Source organism: Pteropus vampyrus, unplaced genomic scaffold (genome assembly GCF_000151845.1).
Source record: "Pteropus vampyrus isolate Shadow unplaced genomic scaffold, Pvam_2.0 Scaffold95, whole genome shotgun sequence".
Taxonomy (NCBI): domain Eukaryota; kingdom Metazoa; phylum Chordata; class Mammalia; order Chiroptera; family Pteropodidae; genus Pteropus; species Pteropus vampyrus.
The window spans coordinates 4322995-4339597 of NW_011888876.1; the positions used below are offsets into that span (position 1 = coordinate 4322995).

At 38.6% G+C, this 16603-nt stretch overlaps 1 protein-coding gene across 3 annotated transcripts in view; it reads left to right on the forward strand.

Moving 5' to 3' along the window:
- The window catches only part of NR6A1 (nuclear receptor subfamily 6 group A member 1), a 193150-nt gene that overhangs the window by 121080 nt on the left and 55467 nt on the right, over positions 1-16603 (forward strand). Inside the window, exon 1 of one of the 3 annotated variants that reach the window (XM_023533081.1) lies at positions 10372-11138. The exons of the other annotated variants lie outside the window; for them this stretch is intronic. Coding sequence (XP_023388849.1) covers positions 11123-11138 — 16 coding nt within the window. The 5' untranslated portion in view covers positions 10372-11122. Of the gene's footprint in view, positions 1-10371; positions 11139-16603 lie in introns of those variants that run through there. 3 annotated transcript variants of the gene reach the window in all.

The window sequence follows — 16603 nt, forward strand, 5'->3', positions numbered from 1 at the left end:
TCATTCTGTTGTTCATATCTTTAAAAAAGATTTGTGGTTCATCACTTGCTTACAAGGTTTTGCATCCTCCTGAAAAAAAGAAAAAGAATAAAACTTATTGTGTTTCACATGTATTTGTTGGGTGCCGTGGGGGGAGGCGGTGTACAGAGAGAGTTTGAAGATTGGGATAACTAGAATTTAATGAAATAGGGCTTTCCTGAAGTTGAAATAAATATTGTGTTGCTGCTCGTTTGATAGCCTTTTACAGTTTCCAGTGTTCGGCCTCTGTAGAATTCATCATACATACATTTATGATTTTAAAGGAGCTGAATGGGTCTTTAGTAGACCAGGATTTCAACTCCAGTACCTTTCTCCCACTCTTGAACCCCACCTATATGCCTGTCACAGCTACCTCTCAGAGGTCTGTCATGTCATTATTATTTTGCTGAGTGCTGATTTTCAACTCCTTGTGGCTCTTGTAGTGAAGCTTACTGTAAAAAGCACCCTACCTATTTCCTTCTTAATTTCTCTTTTTAAAAAAGGTCATTAAAGTAATGGCATTGCATTCCATGCAGTGTCTTAGCCTGAAAGTTTAGCAATTTCTTTTTACGCTGCATTCATTGAGGATTCTCAATGTTACATGATGAAGGATCTAAGTTCGCCAACTCTCTATTAACCTGATCTGAACAGAGATGTTCAGTGGAATCCAAATATCTTATTTGTGTGAAAAGTGAACTTCACCAGGACTGAGAAAACACCATTAAAAGGGCAACATCAGATTTTGAATTCATAATTACATCATTAGGACTAGAAGGGCAAGTAAGATTAAGAAGAGCCGTTTCCCAGGAATTGCCTTAATGCAGTTAAGGTCTGTTCTCGGCAGAGGCTTTAAAAGCATTCACAAAGAAAGGGAGAATTTCTAATGTGGAGACCAGTTCGTTGAAGAGGGGTTATGATGTTATTTTTACAGTCATTTTTGCGCTAAGCTGATTTGCAAAGGGGACCTCTGCTCACAGAGGTGGATTTTGTCTTGTCAGGATGAGCCTGAGGCAAAGTTTAACTTTAGGATCTACTTTCTCAACCTGTTGGACTTGCCTCTCTAGCTCCTGCTGATTTTATCCATCTCTCATCCCACAAACCAATCATTAGCACCTGTCTTAGGTTCTATCCTTTATGGATTGAATATGACAAATAGCTAATCTGAGAAAACAATCATTGCTTTTAGGGGAATACTTGAGGGCCAGGTGTCAGGGACATATGAATACTAATCAGAATCTTTGGGAAATTCTCTAATCTTGAAAGTTTTCCACTCTGGCTGGTGGGAACAAGAATTATCCCTGGCCCTGTGTGAACCCTGAAAATCATTTCCTCTACTCCTTTAGGGTGGTTCTTTCCCTGACTTGTGTAGTTTTCTCCCACACATGCACTCATCCGTCCTTAGGGAATATTGAGGAGAAACATTACTGTACAGTGGTTCACAGAAAAAAAAATGGATATGTATCTTGTCTCAATATTTACCTGCTCCTCCCAGGGAATATTGTGCTAAGAGAAATAACCTTCAGTACAACAAATACCAACATGCCTAAGACAGCTGGTGCCATTCATCAATCGACTGCCCTTTTCCTATGTGTGGAAATTATATGATGAGACCTCAGGAAGAATTTCTTACTAAGTACTTGGAGCTCTTTTGAATTTGGTGGCTGTACGAAGTGTTTTCCCCACTTCTTCCATTTGAGAAATACTAATAGAAACCTTTTACGGGCCTAGCGATTTGCTAACCTCTTGGAATATACTAATGAATGAAACAAACCCAAGACAGAATGGCCTTCATGGAGATTATGTCTGGTGGAGGAGAGGAAGATTTTACAAGTAATCTCAATACATGCTGATGAGTCAAAATTGTGGAGTACATGTGCTATAAGAAGTAGGGTAGTAAGAGATCAAGGACAGCTATTTCGAGAAAGTGATTTTTAAACTAAAACTGGAAGGATAGGTGGGAGTTAGGAGTTATCCAGGCATTGGAGGATGGGAAGACGTGATGTGGGGAGCAGTCAAGAATAGGGAGGTGGCGTTTTCCAAGCAGAGAGGACAGCACATAAAAAAGAGTTCAGAAAGAACATGGCAAATTAGATCAATCTATCAATCAACTAGTCAGTATTTATTAATGAAATATTTTGCTGCTGTCTTAACAAAAAATAATTATTAAATATATAACATTTAGTATATATTATGCATCATATACATATATGTAAGATACATATTGTGTATTAAAGATTATGTAACTTAAATATTTAAATAATATTTAATAACATTGGAGAATATATAATATACTCAGTGAAAGAGAAAACTATGTATAATATATTCAAATTTTTTAAAAAAAAATAAAGTAAAAAGTATATACACACAAAGAAAAAAAAGATGTCAGGAAGTACACCCAAATATAACTGATATTATTTGTGGTTCTAGTTAGGTAGTAGAATGAAAATGTGTTTTTCTTTTTTATATATATATTTTTTGTTTTCTGGGTTTTCCCCTCTACTGAACATACATTACTTTATAATAAGAAAAGAAACGTTGTTCTAAATAATATCAATGACAAGTTTATTGAGAAGCTAATGTATGACATTGTGTTGAACACTTTTCGTAAGATTATCTTTCAGTTCTCAGAGATTCTGTGGGGTAGGTACTGTTAACCCGTTTTTATAGACGAGGAAATTAAGACGAAAGTTATTTAATACCTAAAGTCACATAGCTAGTATAAGCAGGATCTAAAATTTGAATCTAGGTTTAACCCTAGAACTTGTTTGCTTACCCTCTTTACTCTGTTTTTCTATAAAAGAAAAAGAAATAGGCCTGCGCATGAGAGAATGGGGGTCAGTTCCAGCTCCAAGATGTCCTGGAACTGCACAGAAGGTCTATTGTCCCTTATTCTGGAGTATGTACCCCAGCCTCTGATATCTCTATTCCCTTTACTCAACATGGTCAAAGGTCAAGCTGGTAAAAATCTGAGTTCCAAAGCCTGGGATTAGATCATATTTCAGGATTCGCCGGAGGGTAAGAGAAGATGAGTGAATATACACAGAGGCAGCCGGTACGAGGAAAGTAGCAGGAAAGCAATACCTCCTGTCCTTAACCTGCCGAGTAGTAGTAGGTTGACCTTATTGATAGGAAGCTGCCCAAGGCCTTTAGGGTTAGATATTGGAAGATAGGGTTAGCTAGTGGAAGAGCGAAGGTGCAGACCTAATGGTCCTGGAGTTTGCTAAATTCTGTCACTGACGTGTGCATAGCACTATGTTGTGTTGTTAAAGATAATGTTAGTTACTTCGATTAGTATACTTAGTAACCATGTGGAGAAACTATTTCCATTTAACAGATATGAGAGCACAGAGAACTGACGGCACCTTGCTCAAACTTAGAAAATCTAGTGCAAGTTGAATAGCTGGTATTTGATTCTAAATCTGTCTAATTCCAAAGCATGTAATTTCAGGCTGCTTCTATTTTAGTCAGCTGTTTTTGTGGAATTATGGATTCCTTGGAAGCCTAGGCTGCTTAAATTATTTTTTTTATTTTTATTTATTTATTTTTTTAAAAAATTTTCAAACATGAATCAAGGACCCAGCTTGTTCTAGGTTCTGTGGTAGATACCAGGAATGCAGAGATGAATTAGGTCTTGACCCTTTTGGAATAATCACAACCCATGGGCAGGCAGGCATACCAAAGGGAAGAAACTAGAAGTTCATAGGACTGGATTGGAACCTTTAAGGCAGGGAAGAATTGGAGATTTTTTTTTTGAAAATGTAATGTCTGAATTAGCTGAGAATTAAATAGCTCATGGAAACTAGCCAGGCAGAAGGAACGGTACATGTAAAAGCACACTTGGGACTGCAAATAGCACTATTTGTTGAGAGCTTTGGGATTATGGGAAGGGAGAATGGAGAGGCTCAGTGAGGAAGGCCCTCATAAGCTTGGGAAGGTGCTTTATTCTGATAGCAATGACAGATTTAAAGTGTCATGGTTTTATTTGAGTTTTAGAAAGCAGCCTGAGTGGGGAATGGATTGTGGGGGGTGGGGGGCAAGTGACACTGTCAGGGTGGAGAGTAGACCTAGAAAAAAATAGTAGCTAACAAGTCAGACCTATAAGGAAGCTCTTGAAATAAGCGAAATGAAAGAGAATGGTGGCCAAAAATAGGACAGTATAGATGAAAACAAGTATATGAATTCAAGATTTGTTTTACTTCATATTATTACATTTTATACATACCTAGAAACACATAAAATAGTATAACAAACTGATATACCCAGTCTCAGTAACCATCATGTAGGCTAATCCTGTCCCATCTATACCTCTACCCACTTCCTCCCCTTCCATGTTATTTTGAAGCAGACCTCAGATATCATGTAATTTCATCCATTAATATTCCGGCATGTACCTCTAAAAGATTGTTTTTATCTATAGATTTCTCCTCCATCTTTGTTTCCTTCCAATTTCATTTAAGAGATTAAGTAATTTGTCTTGTTGAATTTACCATAGCCCAGATTTTGCTGATTGCATCCTTGTAGTGTAGATGAATGTGTTCCTCTGAACTCTGTAGTTCTTTCATTTTATTAATTGGCTCTAGAGGCTTGATCACCTTCGGATTCAACTTTTTGGCAAGACTGCTTCATGGGGATGTTGAATTCTTCCATCAGAAGATATGTACTAATTCTCTCTTTTTATATTAGTTGTTGATCAATATCTAAGGTCCATTATTTCATAGTAATACTCTAATTTTAGTATTTCTTCATTTCTTAGCTGGAATGTTTCTATAAAGAGAAGTTTTTCCGTTGCTGTTTATTATTATGTGGTATATTTCATCTAGGAAAGGCAGGATAAATACTTGGTTCTTTCTCTTTATTTAATATTTTAAAAAGTGCTTTGTTGGATCCCTAGCATCCTTCAGTGGTGACAGATTATTTTTTTAGAGTTATTGTTAACTCATGGATTTAAACATTTCTATTTCAGTTATTGTAATTTTTTTAAAAGATACTCAAATTGTCCCATCTTTGGTTAGAAAGTGGCTGATTCAGCAACTTTTGAGGAGCTAGAAAAGATAAGAATAATGACAGGTTGAATGTGGGTGGGAAATGAGTCAAGGAAAAAGTCCTAGGTTTTTGGCTTGGATGGTTGGGGCCATGCACTGAAACAGGGAGCCCAGAAACAGGAGCAGATTTAAAGGGAGGATGTGTCTGGATATGTCTTAGGTGCTTAGGATAGATCCATCTAGATGGAGATGTCCAGGAGGCAGCTGGATATCAAGATGCAAGGTTCAGAGGAGGAATTCATGACATGATCCAGGTTAGGGCTCAGTCGCTGTGTATAGTTGACTCAGATTGGGTGTATGTCTGTGTTGTTTGATAAAAATAAATCCCTTTGCCAACTGAAGTCAGTTTATACCCCAGACTAAGATTATTAAGCCCCTGTTGACTTCTCTTTTCTTGTACCTATCTTTAGAGAGTCAGGTTCAATCACTAGTAGGGTAGGAAGGGTGGGGTTGGTTGCAGGTAGGATTGCCACTTGGCTGGTTTACAACCGGCCCTGTTGGTTTTCAGGTTTATTACACCCAGTCCCCCAATTAGAGGAGAGCTCTGTGTATGGGTAGGATTTACTAGAGTTGGAATTGAGGCTGCTTGAACTGGTTTTGGCTTTGCAGGAATGGCCCGGAGCAGTCTTTTTCTTAATATTTGTACTCCTTAAAGATTTTCTTTCCTCTCCCGTATTCCTGCTTTCTGAAGCAACTCCCTTTCTTCCTTTCCTAGTCAACAAGTATTTATTGAGCACCTGGGGCTACAATGATGAACAAGAATAAGGGTCAAAGTCTCTGCCTTCATATAGCTTGGAATCTAGTGGGAGACTTTTATGTTAATCAAAAGATTACCAGCAACATATGATTCCACACTAATACAAGAACTCAGCAAATAGGACATATTGGTCAGAAATCTTTTACTACAAGTGTTGGGCGTTTACTGTTGGAAGATTGAGTGTCAGGTAGGCTTACAGATCAGAAACTATATGTAAAGCAAAGGGCCTGATATGTAAAGGGCTCTAAAGAGGAGTTTGTTTAGGGGAAAAATTCTCCTCTGAAGTAACATGAAAGAGTTAGGAAATATGAAAATGAAGTAGAATATGAATGCGCCTTGAAGTTTAATAAAAGAACTGCATACCACCCCCACCACACACATGCACACACACACACACACACACACACACGCGCGCGCGCGCACGCGCGCACTCACCCCAAGAGCCGTCTAACTACTTTAAGATATGATGAATGCCTACTATATCCTAAACCTAAGGCTGAACCCTGGAAACACCAAGGTTTGACTCTTTGGGGTACATTCAGATTAATAAAGATAAAACTGTAAAATAAAAATACTAGGAGATACGTATTGTCATGGTATATTTTAGGGATCCAGGAAGTGTGGAAGAAATTGACTGTCTGATTTGAAATCTGGCAGAATGTAGTCATAGAATATTCAAATTGAATCCAGAAAGATAAGTAAGTGATAGTAGAAGCTGTAAGGAAATAGTGGGAAGAGTTATTCTAGGCATTTGATATTTGGCACTATCTAGTGGGTCAGTATGGCTCAAGTGATGGGTGCTTTTAGGAGTGGTGGTAAATTAAATTGGATCAACAGGGGCTGTATATAAAGGTCCTTGGGGTATGGGCCTTTAGATCGTAGGTGCCTGGGAGCCATTGTTTGGGCACCATGAGATCTTGCCACAGTTATTGGGGGTTTATCTTGCAGGCCTTTGCCCAGTGTCCTTACACAGAACTGAGTTACTCTTAGGCAGAAGCCTCTTGCTGAGACTGTCACATGACTCTTTTTTCCCCCCTCTAGGTCAGGCAGATGGGTAGATAGGCAAAAATAAAACAACTTGAAAAGTCAAAACTAAGGCCAGAGTTTATCTGGAAATTACTGGGCTTCAGGTGGTCTTCCCTTTTAGAGGCACCAAAGGAGAAAGGCTCTCTGTCCATGTGCTCTGCCCTAAAGTCTTGCTTTTTACTACTTTGATCTTTTTTTACCTCATTTACACATGTTACTTAACAGCAGTTTGAGATGTCGCTATATTCAGAGCAACAGTATTTATTTGCATTAATCTACGGGCTGATCTGGATCTTAATTGTGAAGATGAACAGGCAAGGGTGCCATATGGAATGAGTAAGTCCCAACTTGTTCAGACCTCTCAGGAGATACAGTAGTTGGCTGCATTTATGTTTGTATACTATAGATCTGGTTCTTTTCTTTTTCTTTTCATTCAAAAGGGACTGACTTATTTATACTATAATCTGTTATTGATGTGATACTTTAAAAACTCATGCACAGAATCTCAATGGGGAATTTATGGAGTTTTGGAGGAGGGCTTACTCTTTCCAGGTTCTTCCATTTGTGAGTGGGAAACTGACCTATTTAAGTACCCTACCCATGTTTAAATTTCCTTGATTGTCTCAAAAATGTCTTTTTTCAGATGATCTGCTCAAATCAGGTTCAGATAAGGTACATACATTCTCTTTGGTTGTTATATGTAAGGCTATCCACTTTTCTTCCCTAGCCAATCTTGCTACTCTTTCACATACAGATTTAATTCCTGACTTTATAGCATAGGCATTAAAAAGTCTTTTAATCTTTCTCAGTGCTGCCCATTCCTTCAAGTCCTGAAATATCTTTCCTGTCTACTTGTGTAACTCCAAGGATCCGCTCAAATGTGTTGCCCTCTCTGTGGCATCCCACTCCAGTCTAATGAATTGTTTCTTCCTCTGTTTCCCTGATACTTAGTACTCACCTCTGTTACAGTGCTCATAATATCATATTGTCATTTATCTGTTTAGTATGTTTGTACTACAAGCGGGTTAGTATAGAATGGTGGAACATGAGGCTGGGGAGGTAGCAGATAGTGAGTTACCTCTAGGACAGGGTCACATGATAGTCATTTCTGCCACCTCAGCCAGCATATGCCTAGCCCATAGGAGACACTCAGTGAATGTTTATAGAATTGGATAAAAACCCTTAGTTTGTGGAATATTTTTAGTTTAAAACTCTGCATTGGTAATGAACCCTCCTTTCCAATTCCAGGAATAGAAGGCAAACCTGGAAATCATATCTAAGCATGTTATTTGTTGCTCCTGTTCTTTTTCTTCACTTAGGAGGTTTGCTTGTTGGTCACATAGTATGGATTCCACTTAGCTGCGTTTCATTATTCCTGTTTGGTCAAATTAAACTCTCTTTCTCTTGCCATAGGGACTGTCATAGGACCTGACAGATAAGAACTAGAGATCTTTGACTCTTATTTTTTGTGGTTAAAAAAGGAATTTAAAACATTTTCTGCATATTTCTAGTTTTCTGAAATGGATAGAGGTTCTCCAGTATCCCCATCAGAGTGGTCACATAGCTTTCACTTTGCATCAGACTTTTTATTGAAACTTCTTAAAAACAAAAAAAGGTTGAAATGAGACCAGTTATTGTGTGGCCATTAGAATTGCTACCTTTCGTTTTATACTGAAGGACTAAGCGTACTACATCTTGAATACCCCCTTTAGCTTCAAAATCTGCAGTCTTCTTTGAAAGCTACCATTTGAATAAATGAACAGATGGGAAGTGATGTTGAATAGCAACATCTAAAATGAGGCGCTTTTTTTTTTTTTTTTTTTCCCTGTTTAAGATAATGGAAGAAATGAAGGACTAGGATATTCGGTTTTCTTCTCAGTTGGTCTGATGACTCCTGCCTCTTCCTTTCTTTGGGACTCAGTTTCTTTCCCCATCTTTAAAGTAAAAATTGAACCAGTCTCTCACAAGGTTAACTAAGGTTCTGCCATTCATAATTTGGACTCAAATTTTGAATTCTAAAATGTGCAGTATGCAAATGCTGCAGATGTTGGTTGGATGTAGAATTTTGTTCATCTACCCTATTCTACATTACAAAGCTAATACTAGCAAGTAGAAAATGTTGTTGATTTCTCATTTTCTTTTCTCCTCTTCCTACTCATAAATTTCAGGAATGCTTTTAATCTTTTTAAATGATTTTTTTTCTCTGCAGTTGTTTTTATCAATCTTTCTGGGAGCCCCAGTTAAGATTTAGAGTTTGTCTTTTGCTTTCACGTGGTCATTGAAGTGCATGTTTATGTTCTCTTTCCCTTTCCTCTCAGTAGAACCTATAAAGGGCTCTCAAAAAACCTGTGGTACCAAAGATGCTGAAGAAATATGACTCTGCATACGAAGATAAGACCGGTCTTCTTAAACTATGTTAAAGATTTGTTCTCAGGGATTATTACTAAGACCCATCCTTAAAAATCAAGGGCTCTGCTTCAGTCTTGATACTAGGAGTCAGAGTAATAGCTTCCAGTTTCATCTTTTCCTCCAAAGATTGGTGCCATGAAGCAAAGAGCCTTAGTACACCTCTGATGTGTTCAAGCACTGAGTTGAGATAAGCCTCTCTCTTTGGGGAGGCAGCGAGCTGCCCTTTGGATGAGTGTTCCCAGTTGAATAGCTTTCTCCTGATGGACTTTCCCCATGTTCAGCTTTCCCCTTCATTCTATTTCTAGTCACTTTCCTAAAATTTAAGAGCGACATTAAGTTCCACAGGGATTGAGAAGAAAATATTAATCTCTTGACTGGATGAGAATGGGGGTAGGAACGCTGGTCGATCTGCTTGTGTTTGGAGTGAGGCGTGTGTGGCAGTGGCAGAACGTTTATTTTTAGGCAGATAAATTATAGCCTTTTCTCCTCCTCTAAATCATTGGTCACTTTCTCTTTAGGCCCTTACTCTGCTAGATGACCCTAATGTTCTCTGTTGGTTGGGAAAACGTTCTAGTTACAGTGGTGGCAATATTTGCCTTTCAGTTATGTGGCTGCCAAGTGACACCTTTCACTCCCACCCCCCAGGAGAGTCTCCTTTTTTCTGGAACACTGCTATAGAATGTGCCTGGCCTTTAAGTCCTTCCCAAGGCCAGAGAGGGAGGGAGAGTTCATAGCATGGAACACTGTGCAGCTAAGAAGCGTTTATCCCCGCAAAGCAGTCTCTCTTTGGGCCATCCCACCTTCTCAGTGGAACTTGCCCTCTCGTTGTGTTCTGATATCTGAATGGATGGCTGGATGTTTGACATCATGTGTCGTTAGCATATGACGCAGATTTGCCAGCCTCCGCAGCTCTTTGGCGGGGTTTGAGCGGTGTACATGCACAGTCCGGTGTGCCGCACTCTGCTGTGTTACTGGTGTGGTTCACAAATCAGGCAGACATAGCATAACGATTGCTTAAGGTCTAAGGAGTTGTAAAGGAATGAAGCAGGAAGGTTACTTAAAGATTTAAGAATTTGGCTGGGGGCAGGGGATGGAATTTCTAACCTTTGCTTTCTAAAAGGATTTTGCAGCCCTTAGTTTCCTTTCTCCACATTCTTTCAGAGTAGTGTGTATAGCCAGAGCATGGAAATTGAGGGCCAGAGTTAAAGTGAACCCTGCAAATAACTCAGAGCTCCATGTTTTAATTTTCTCAGAAGAATTTGCCTTGTCATTGTTTATTATAATGACAAAAAGCAGGGAATCCCACTCCTCCCCCCACCCCCAAACACATGCATAATGTGGAGTTTTTGTTTTGTCTTTTTCTTATGCAAAAGGTTTCAACTTTAAAATTTCTAATTCAGAGTATAGAAGAATATAGTATAGAATAGCTCTTAAAGGAGAGGGGAAAAAACCTCACATATTAGAACTGTTTTAAATTAAATGAAAACCAGGTTCTTCTAAAATGATCCCTTTTAATTTTAAAATCTCAGTTTAGGGAAGACCAGAGGAGTATTTACCATTAAATTTCCCATTATGGTTTTCAGAGAGACATGGTAGGCAGCATTTTTAACTAAAGAAAATAAGTCTATCAGTTCCACTTAGATAACCTTTGGTAATAAACTAACTCCATACACGTTGTGACCTTAGCGCCTGAACTTTCTAATCACATGACTGGCTTGTAAACTGACCTGTAAGGATGACTGTCGTAGTCCCGGCTAAGAGAGAAATTGGCCAAGTATCGGAAGGGTGGTCATCAAGCTAGACTTGTCCTGTAATCTCTGTTTCTTCATGGCTCCAATAGAACTTCTCAACAAACTCCAAGAAGCATGAAATGGAGACATGGGAAGGTAAGGAAACTGACTGTTTGAGTCTGGGTCCAGATCTAAGGTTTGGAAATTTTCTTTGAAGATTTAAAGCAAATAGTAGCCTTGAGGGAGGAGGGAGGCAGCTCATTCCTTTTTTGTGTCTTGGCAGCATTCAGCCAGCAAGTTTTCATGTATATAGCAACTGGCTATAAACGTTTTGGAATAGGGAAAATAGAAGGAAACCTGTGAATTAATTGTTGTGGTTGATGTTTTTAAGAGAATGAGCAAAAAAAAAGAAAAAGAAAGAAAAAAGAAAATTGATTTAAATTTTATACTGACTTGAAAAATTTTAAACTTCATTTCACATTACAGTCCTTAGGTAGAGTTGACATTTTTAAAAATCGTTTTAAAAATTTACCCCTTGATATAATTTGTTTATATTTTTAAATTCCTTAACCTAGTTCACCCTATCTGCCAAAGCCTTATTTAGTACTGTTAATTATAGGTAGTATTGGGGTCACAAGGCCGTTGATAAGGCAACCTCATTCCCCTTGGGAAACTTAGATATTTTGCAGTTTGGGGCATAAGACTAAGCCATTGCTAATTTCTTTTTAAGTGGGTTGTTTTTAAAATGGGTAAATATTCTCTCTCTCTCTCTCTTTCTCTCTCTCTCTCTCTTTCTCATTAATATCAACTAGTTAGTATTGCAAATTGTATATTTGGAGATAGGCTCCTACTTGTGTGAGAAACCCCAGTGCCCCACAACTTTATTATTGGGGCCAGGAGAGACACAGCTAAAGAAAGAGCTAGACAATGAATCTTAGTATTAAAGATCTGCTATATTTGTTTGCTGTGTTTATAAAGTGTATCTGGTTTAAGAGTTTGGTTTCTTATAGGCGAGCACTGCTGAGCTATAGCCAGAAGAGTTTCAGACTCTTTTAGGTAGTTGGTACATTTCTAGGGCATTAACCTATGAAATAGCTAGTCCTGGGAAAGTTTCCCAGCCCCTTGCAGCATGGCTAACATCTGCCACAGGCAGCTTTGCAGCTTCGTTCTCACTCTGAGGATGCACAGACTAGGGAGTGGGATCCCTCTCGTAACTTTCTTCTTTATAGTAACACTTTATGTTAATACTCCCTTATATGTTCTTTCCCAGCACCTCATATGCCAGAATTACTTCACTGGTTTTTATTGTAAATTAGTAGGAACAACAAAGTTTGTAGAAATGATCGATTGCATGTAAGACCTGTTATTACTTTTTTTTTTTTAATCTTGAAGAGCTTCCTCTCGTTCCCTTAGTATACCCAGAAATGCTTTGTTAAACTATTCTGCATGTACTAGCTTTTCTAGAAAGTTGTAGTTTAAGAAGTAATATCGGCTCCAGATCCATTTGAACCGGAGTTCGGGGCTGGGCGGAGATACCGGAGCAGCAGCTAGAGGAGTTTGGAAGGGTAAGCTCTGGAGCATTTGGCTTTTTTTCAACCCGCTTGAATCTCTTAGTGATACATAGACCACAGGTTCTGAAAGAGAAAAAAAAGGTTTGAACAGAAAGTCCTCCCTTGCTACATATTTAATTAAAGTATTAAAACTTTGGTTTTTCTTAGCTGTTCAATGGCAGAAAATAACTAATGGTACTCAAACAAGAACTTTTACAAAACAAGGAGTGAATTTTAAAATTTTCACCTGAGTATTTCATATAAAATTCTAGTAAAGCAAAATGAATTATCCCAGCTGAAGGAGGCCTTTGGAAGCTTAAAAAGCAAAATCAAACTACTTACAAAAGAGACCAGTGAAAATGCTACTGTAAAAAAGCGTTGCCTGGTTTTAGATATTGGGCCCTTGTCCATTTAAATTAACCTTTGTCGCAGCTGGGTATACAAATGTTTTGTTTTAGTTCACAGAGGGTTAACTCTATTCAAGCTTTCACTGTGGCAGGCCTGATCTGTGGAGTCATACAATCTGGTCTTTCAGCCCTGCCAGTCGCTAGGCAGGAAGTCTTATTTCTTAAGCTATCTTTCAGAATGGGGGGTTGGGATTTGGAGAAAGGTGGGGGAAGGGCCTTGGAGCATCTGTAAGGATCAATAACAGAGAGCAAGCCGCAAGAGAGGCCATTGTGCACACTTCAAGATAGATGCAGCAGCCCTTGTGCACAGCCCCTGCCTGGCAGGACAGACACCTAAAACCAAAACAATACCAACCAAATGAATTCCTTGCGAAAATCAGATTGCTCTTAAAGGAGAAAAAAATCCTTATGATTGCCCTTTTAATGTTGGGAATAGTCTCATTCCTCAGCTTGCTAGGATAAGGCAGTCCCCACTAGAAATAACTCCAAATTGATTTTTAAACGCCTTTTGTCCTCATGCTAATACTGTATTGAATTGGAGAGAGTGATCATTTTGGTCTTAGTCACATGCATCAAAGCATTGAGTAATCTTTTTTCTTGCTTTCGTTTTTCCTTCCCTTCTTTCCTTTTTATTCTAACGTTTGCTTTACCCAGTTGGTGTTGGAGGCATCATTAAGAGAATGAAAAAACCAAAATTTGGTTAGTATTTGAGTAACACATGTTTGAAATCCCACCCCCAACAGCTGGTATTGGCTCTTGAAAGTTCAACCGAGCTAAACAGATGCTCTTGGTATTAACATACCAAGAGCTTGTTTAAACCAAGAAACACACAGAAATCATAGGTCTTATTTTAAAATGCACTTAAGTTGTGATATTATGCCACATCTTAATGCATGTTATATGGGTATTAAACAGAAATGCTTGAGCCTAGGAAAATTAGCAGTTCCACCAATGAAATTACGATTTTAAAAGTACTGCCAAGTTTGTTGTTCTTTTATTCCAGCCCAGATTTTCATTTTTTGAATTCTCCTTTCCCAAGCCCAACTGTAACATTCCTGTTTTACTGTATCCTTTTTCAGTGGACTAAGGCAGTAATTCAGTAGGTACTTTTATAATGCAAATTCTTTATGGCAGTTGGAAAGAGTAATGGAGTCATTGCCGCCTCACTTCCACTAAACCCCCAAAGTATTGGTGACAACTGATGGTAACAGCTGTGGAAAATAGAATTATAAAGAACCTCTCATATTCCTTCTCCGAGTTTGAAGTCTTCCAGGAATAAATGCAAAACCAAACTGGGAGACCGTAACGTGACTTACAAACATACAAATTGAATAAAGGGGATAGGGAAAGACCTGCGTTTGAAATGAGCCCTACGTTTAATTTATTTTATGCTTCTTGAGTTGAGACCTGACATATTCTTCTGGACAGTTTTGAGGCTCAACAGAACACTTAGCCACTTTGCAAGATCATGTGGATATTTTAAACCCATCTCTAATCTATACCCCTTTTCTGGGGAAAATGATGCATAAAAAGAAAATCTAACTTAATCATCACAGACAGTGCCTCCTTCATGCCATTGTTTTGCCTCTCTGATACATTATAACTTTGCATTAATATTTAAACCAAAGGATCAATTCCTTTAATGGGCATTTTCCAGAGAGATACAAATATTACTACTAACAAAACTTGGAAGTTCAGTTACCATTTACATTGTATTAAAATAGGGTATGAAACCTACCATGACCCTTTTGAACAATGTGGTCTTTAATGTGCTTTAGGGGGAGGGCCTAGTGAAGGAAAAGCCATAAAAGTCTTCAGGGTTCAAGATGAGGTTGGGATTTTAGCCCATTGCTTTTGTCATTTTCACACACAAACATCACTGCACTCATGTTTGATTTAGCATCCTTAAATGAGGTGGGAGAACAAAAGAATATCAGAGGCACAAGTCTGGAAGCCAAACATTCTCCCTTCCCCCCAAATTTTTCAGGTCATTCTCTTTTCTCTGTCTTCCCTGATGCTGGGGTTTCTTTTTAAGACAAAGAAATCAGTCCATTTGTATGAATCTTCTTTTTGCATGCCTTAGAGGTTTGCTTTAGAAATTAAAAAATAAGCCACTCTTCAAATATTTATTAGACACATAAACAGTCATGTCCCAAAGACTTGCTAAAAACAGCATAATCAGGAAAAATGCATCTACTCATATTTCAAGGTTGAGAGTTTGGGGGGCGTTCTCAACGCACAGCTGTTTTACATATTTTGAAAGGACTGATAGATGTAAAGGTCATTGCTAACTCTGACTGGGTCTGATGCTCACAATGTGATCCAAGGACCTTGCATTAATTAGAATGAGAAGCATGGAAGGTCAGAAGTCAACTGGCTGGTGGGCCATGGTGGATTGTCTTTGGGGCCAATCAGAATTCCTGTAGGATTTTTAGCCATTGAAACCAAACCAAACCAAATGAAAACAAAAATAAAACCTGCTGCCGCTTCCATAGCCTCTGAGCAGATCGCTTGGTCTGTATGGGAAGAACTCGTACCCTGCTGCCCAGATGGCTCATAAAAACTTGGCTGCCTCCATTGCTTTGCAACAGGATTCCCAGTGTTGGGGAAAGAACCTGAGCAGCCTGACTCTGTCACTTGGCCAAGTCACTTGACCTCTGTGAGCCTCAATTTCCTCATATGTACAACAGGGGATAGTAATAGCAGTTTCTCAGGGTTGCTATAGGAATCAAGAGAATCAAGAGAACCTCTGTCACAGTACTCAGAACGTATTTAATATGCCTTGTAATTGAAATGAGTTTATAGAGTAGCAATTTAGGGAGATAAGAAAGGAGAAGATTTTCCGGTGAGCTTGTGGCTGGTGTTGTTTATCTTCCAAGTAGAAAAGTCCCCAGGGAATGCCTCCATTCAGTGGGCAGCAATCGGGGATGGGCCCTTTGGAAATTCAGCCTCAAAAATGCTGTATAACTAGTGATACGAGCTGCTGAGCCTTCTGCTACCAGGAATTGCTATGCTATTCCTGGGCAAAGGAAAATATTTAGTAATGAGTGGGTCCTTGCAAAATATGTGGCTTTTCCGTAAGAGAGTCGTTTACAATTGTGTCGATTGCATGAAAAAGAAGAGGGGATGAGCTTTAAGTGAGCACACAGATTAAATCATAATCAGGACAAGAAGGATAGTCAAGTTACTCTTATCTCCTTCCACGTGTTTTGGTAGATAAATAGATGCCAAGACAATTGCTATGGCCAGGCTTAATAGCCCCTTCTTAGAAGCTTTACCATGAAGTGGTAAAGTTGGGACTATTGTTAGCATTCTAATCATTACTCTGCTTAACTTTTGAGTCTTCAGTCTTTAGGGGCTTCAGAGCTTATATCAATGGCTCATTATTCTGATTGCTCTGTATAAAATTATAAGTTATATTGCCAACATTCATTGAGCATTTACCGTGTTCTAAGCCCTGGGAATACGGGTGAATCAGATATAATTCTTTACCTGAACTGTAACTCCCCTTTTGAACTACAAAGAGGGAAAAATAATTTTAACGTTGCTTAACAGATACTAACTATTCATCACTTAAAACATAAGAGTTTTTGAAGGTAATTACAGGGAAAGGAGGAACATTTGGCTGCCAGAGCATTATTCAAAACTGGCAGTGGGGTTTGTT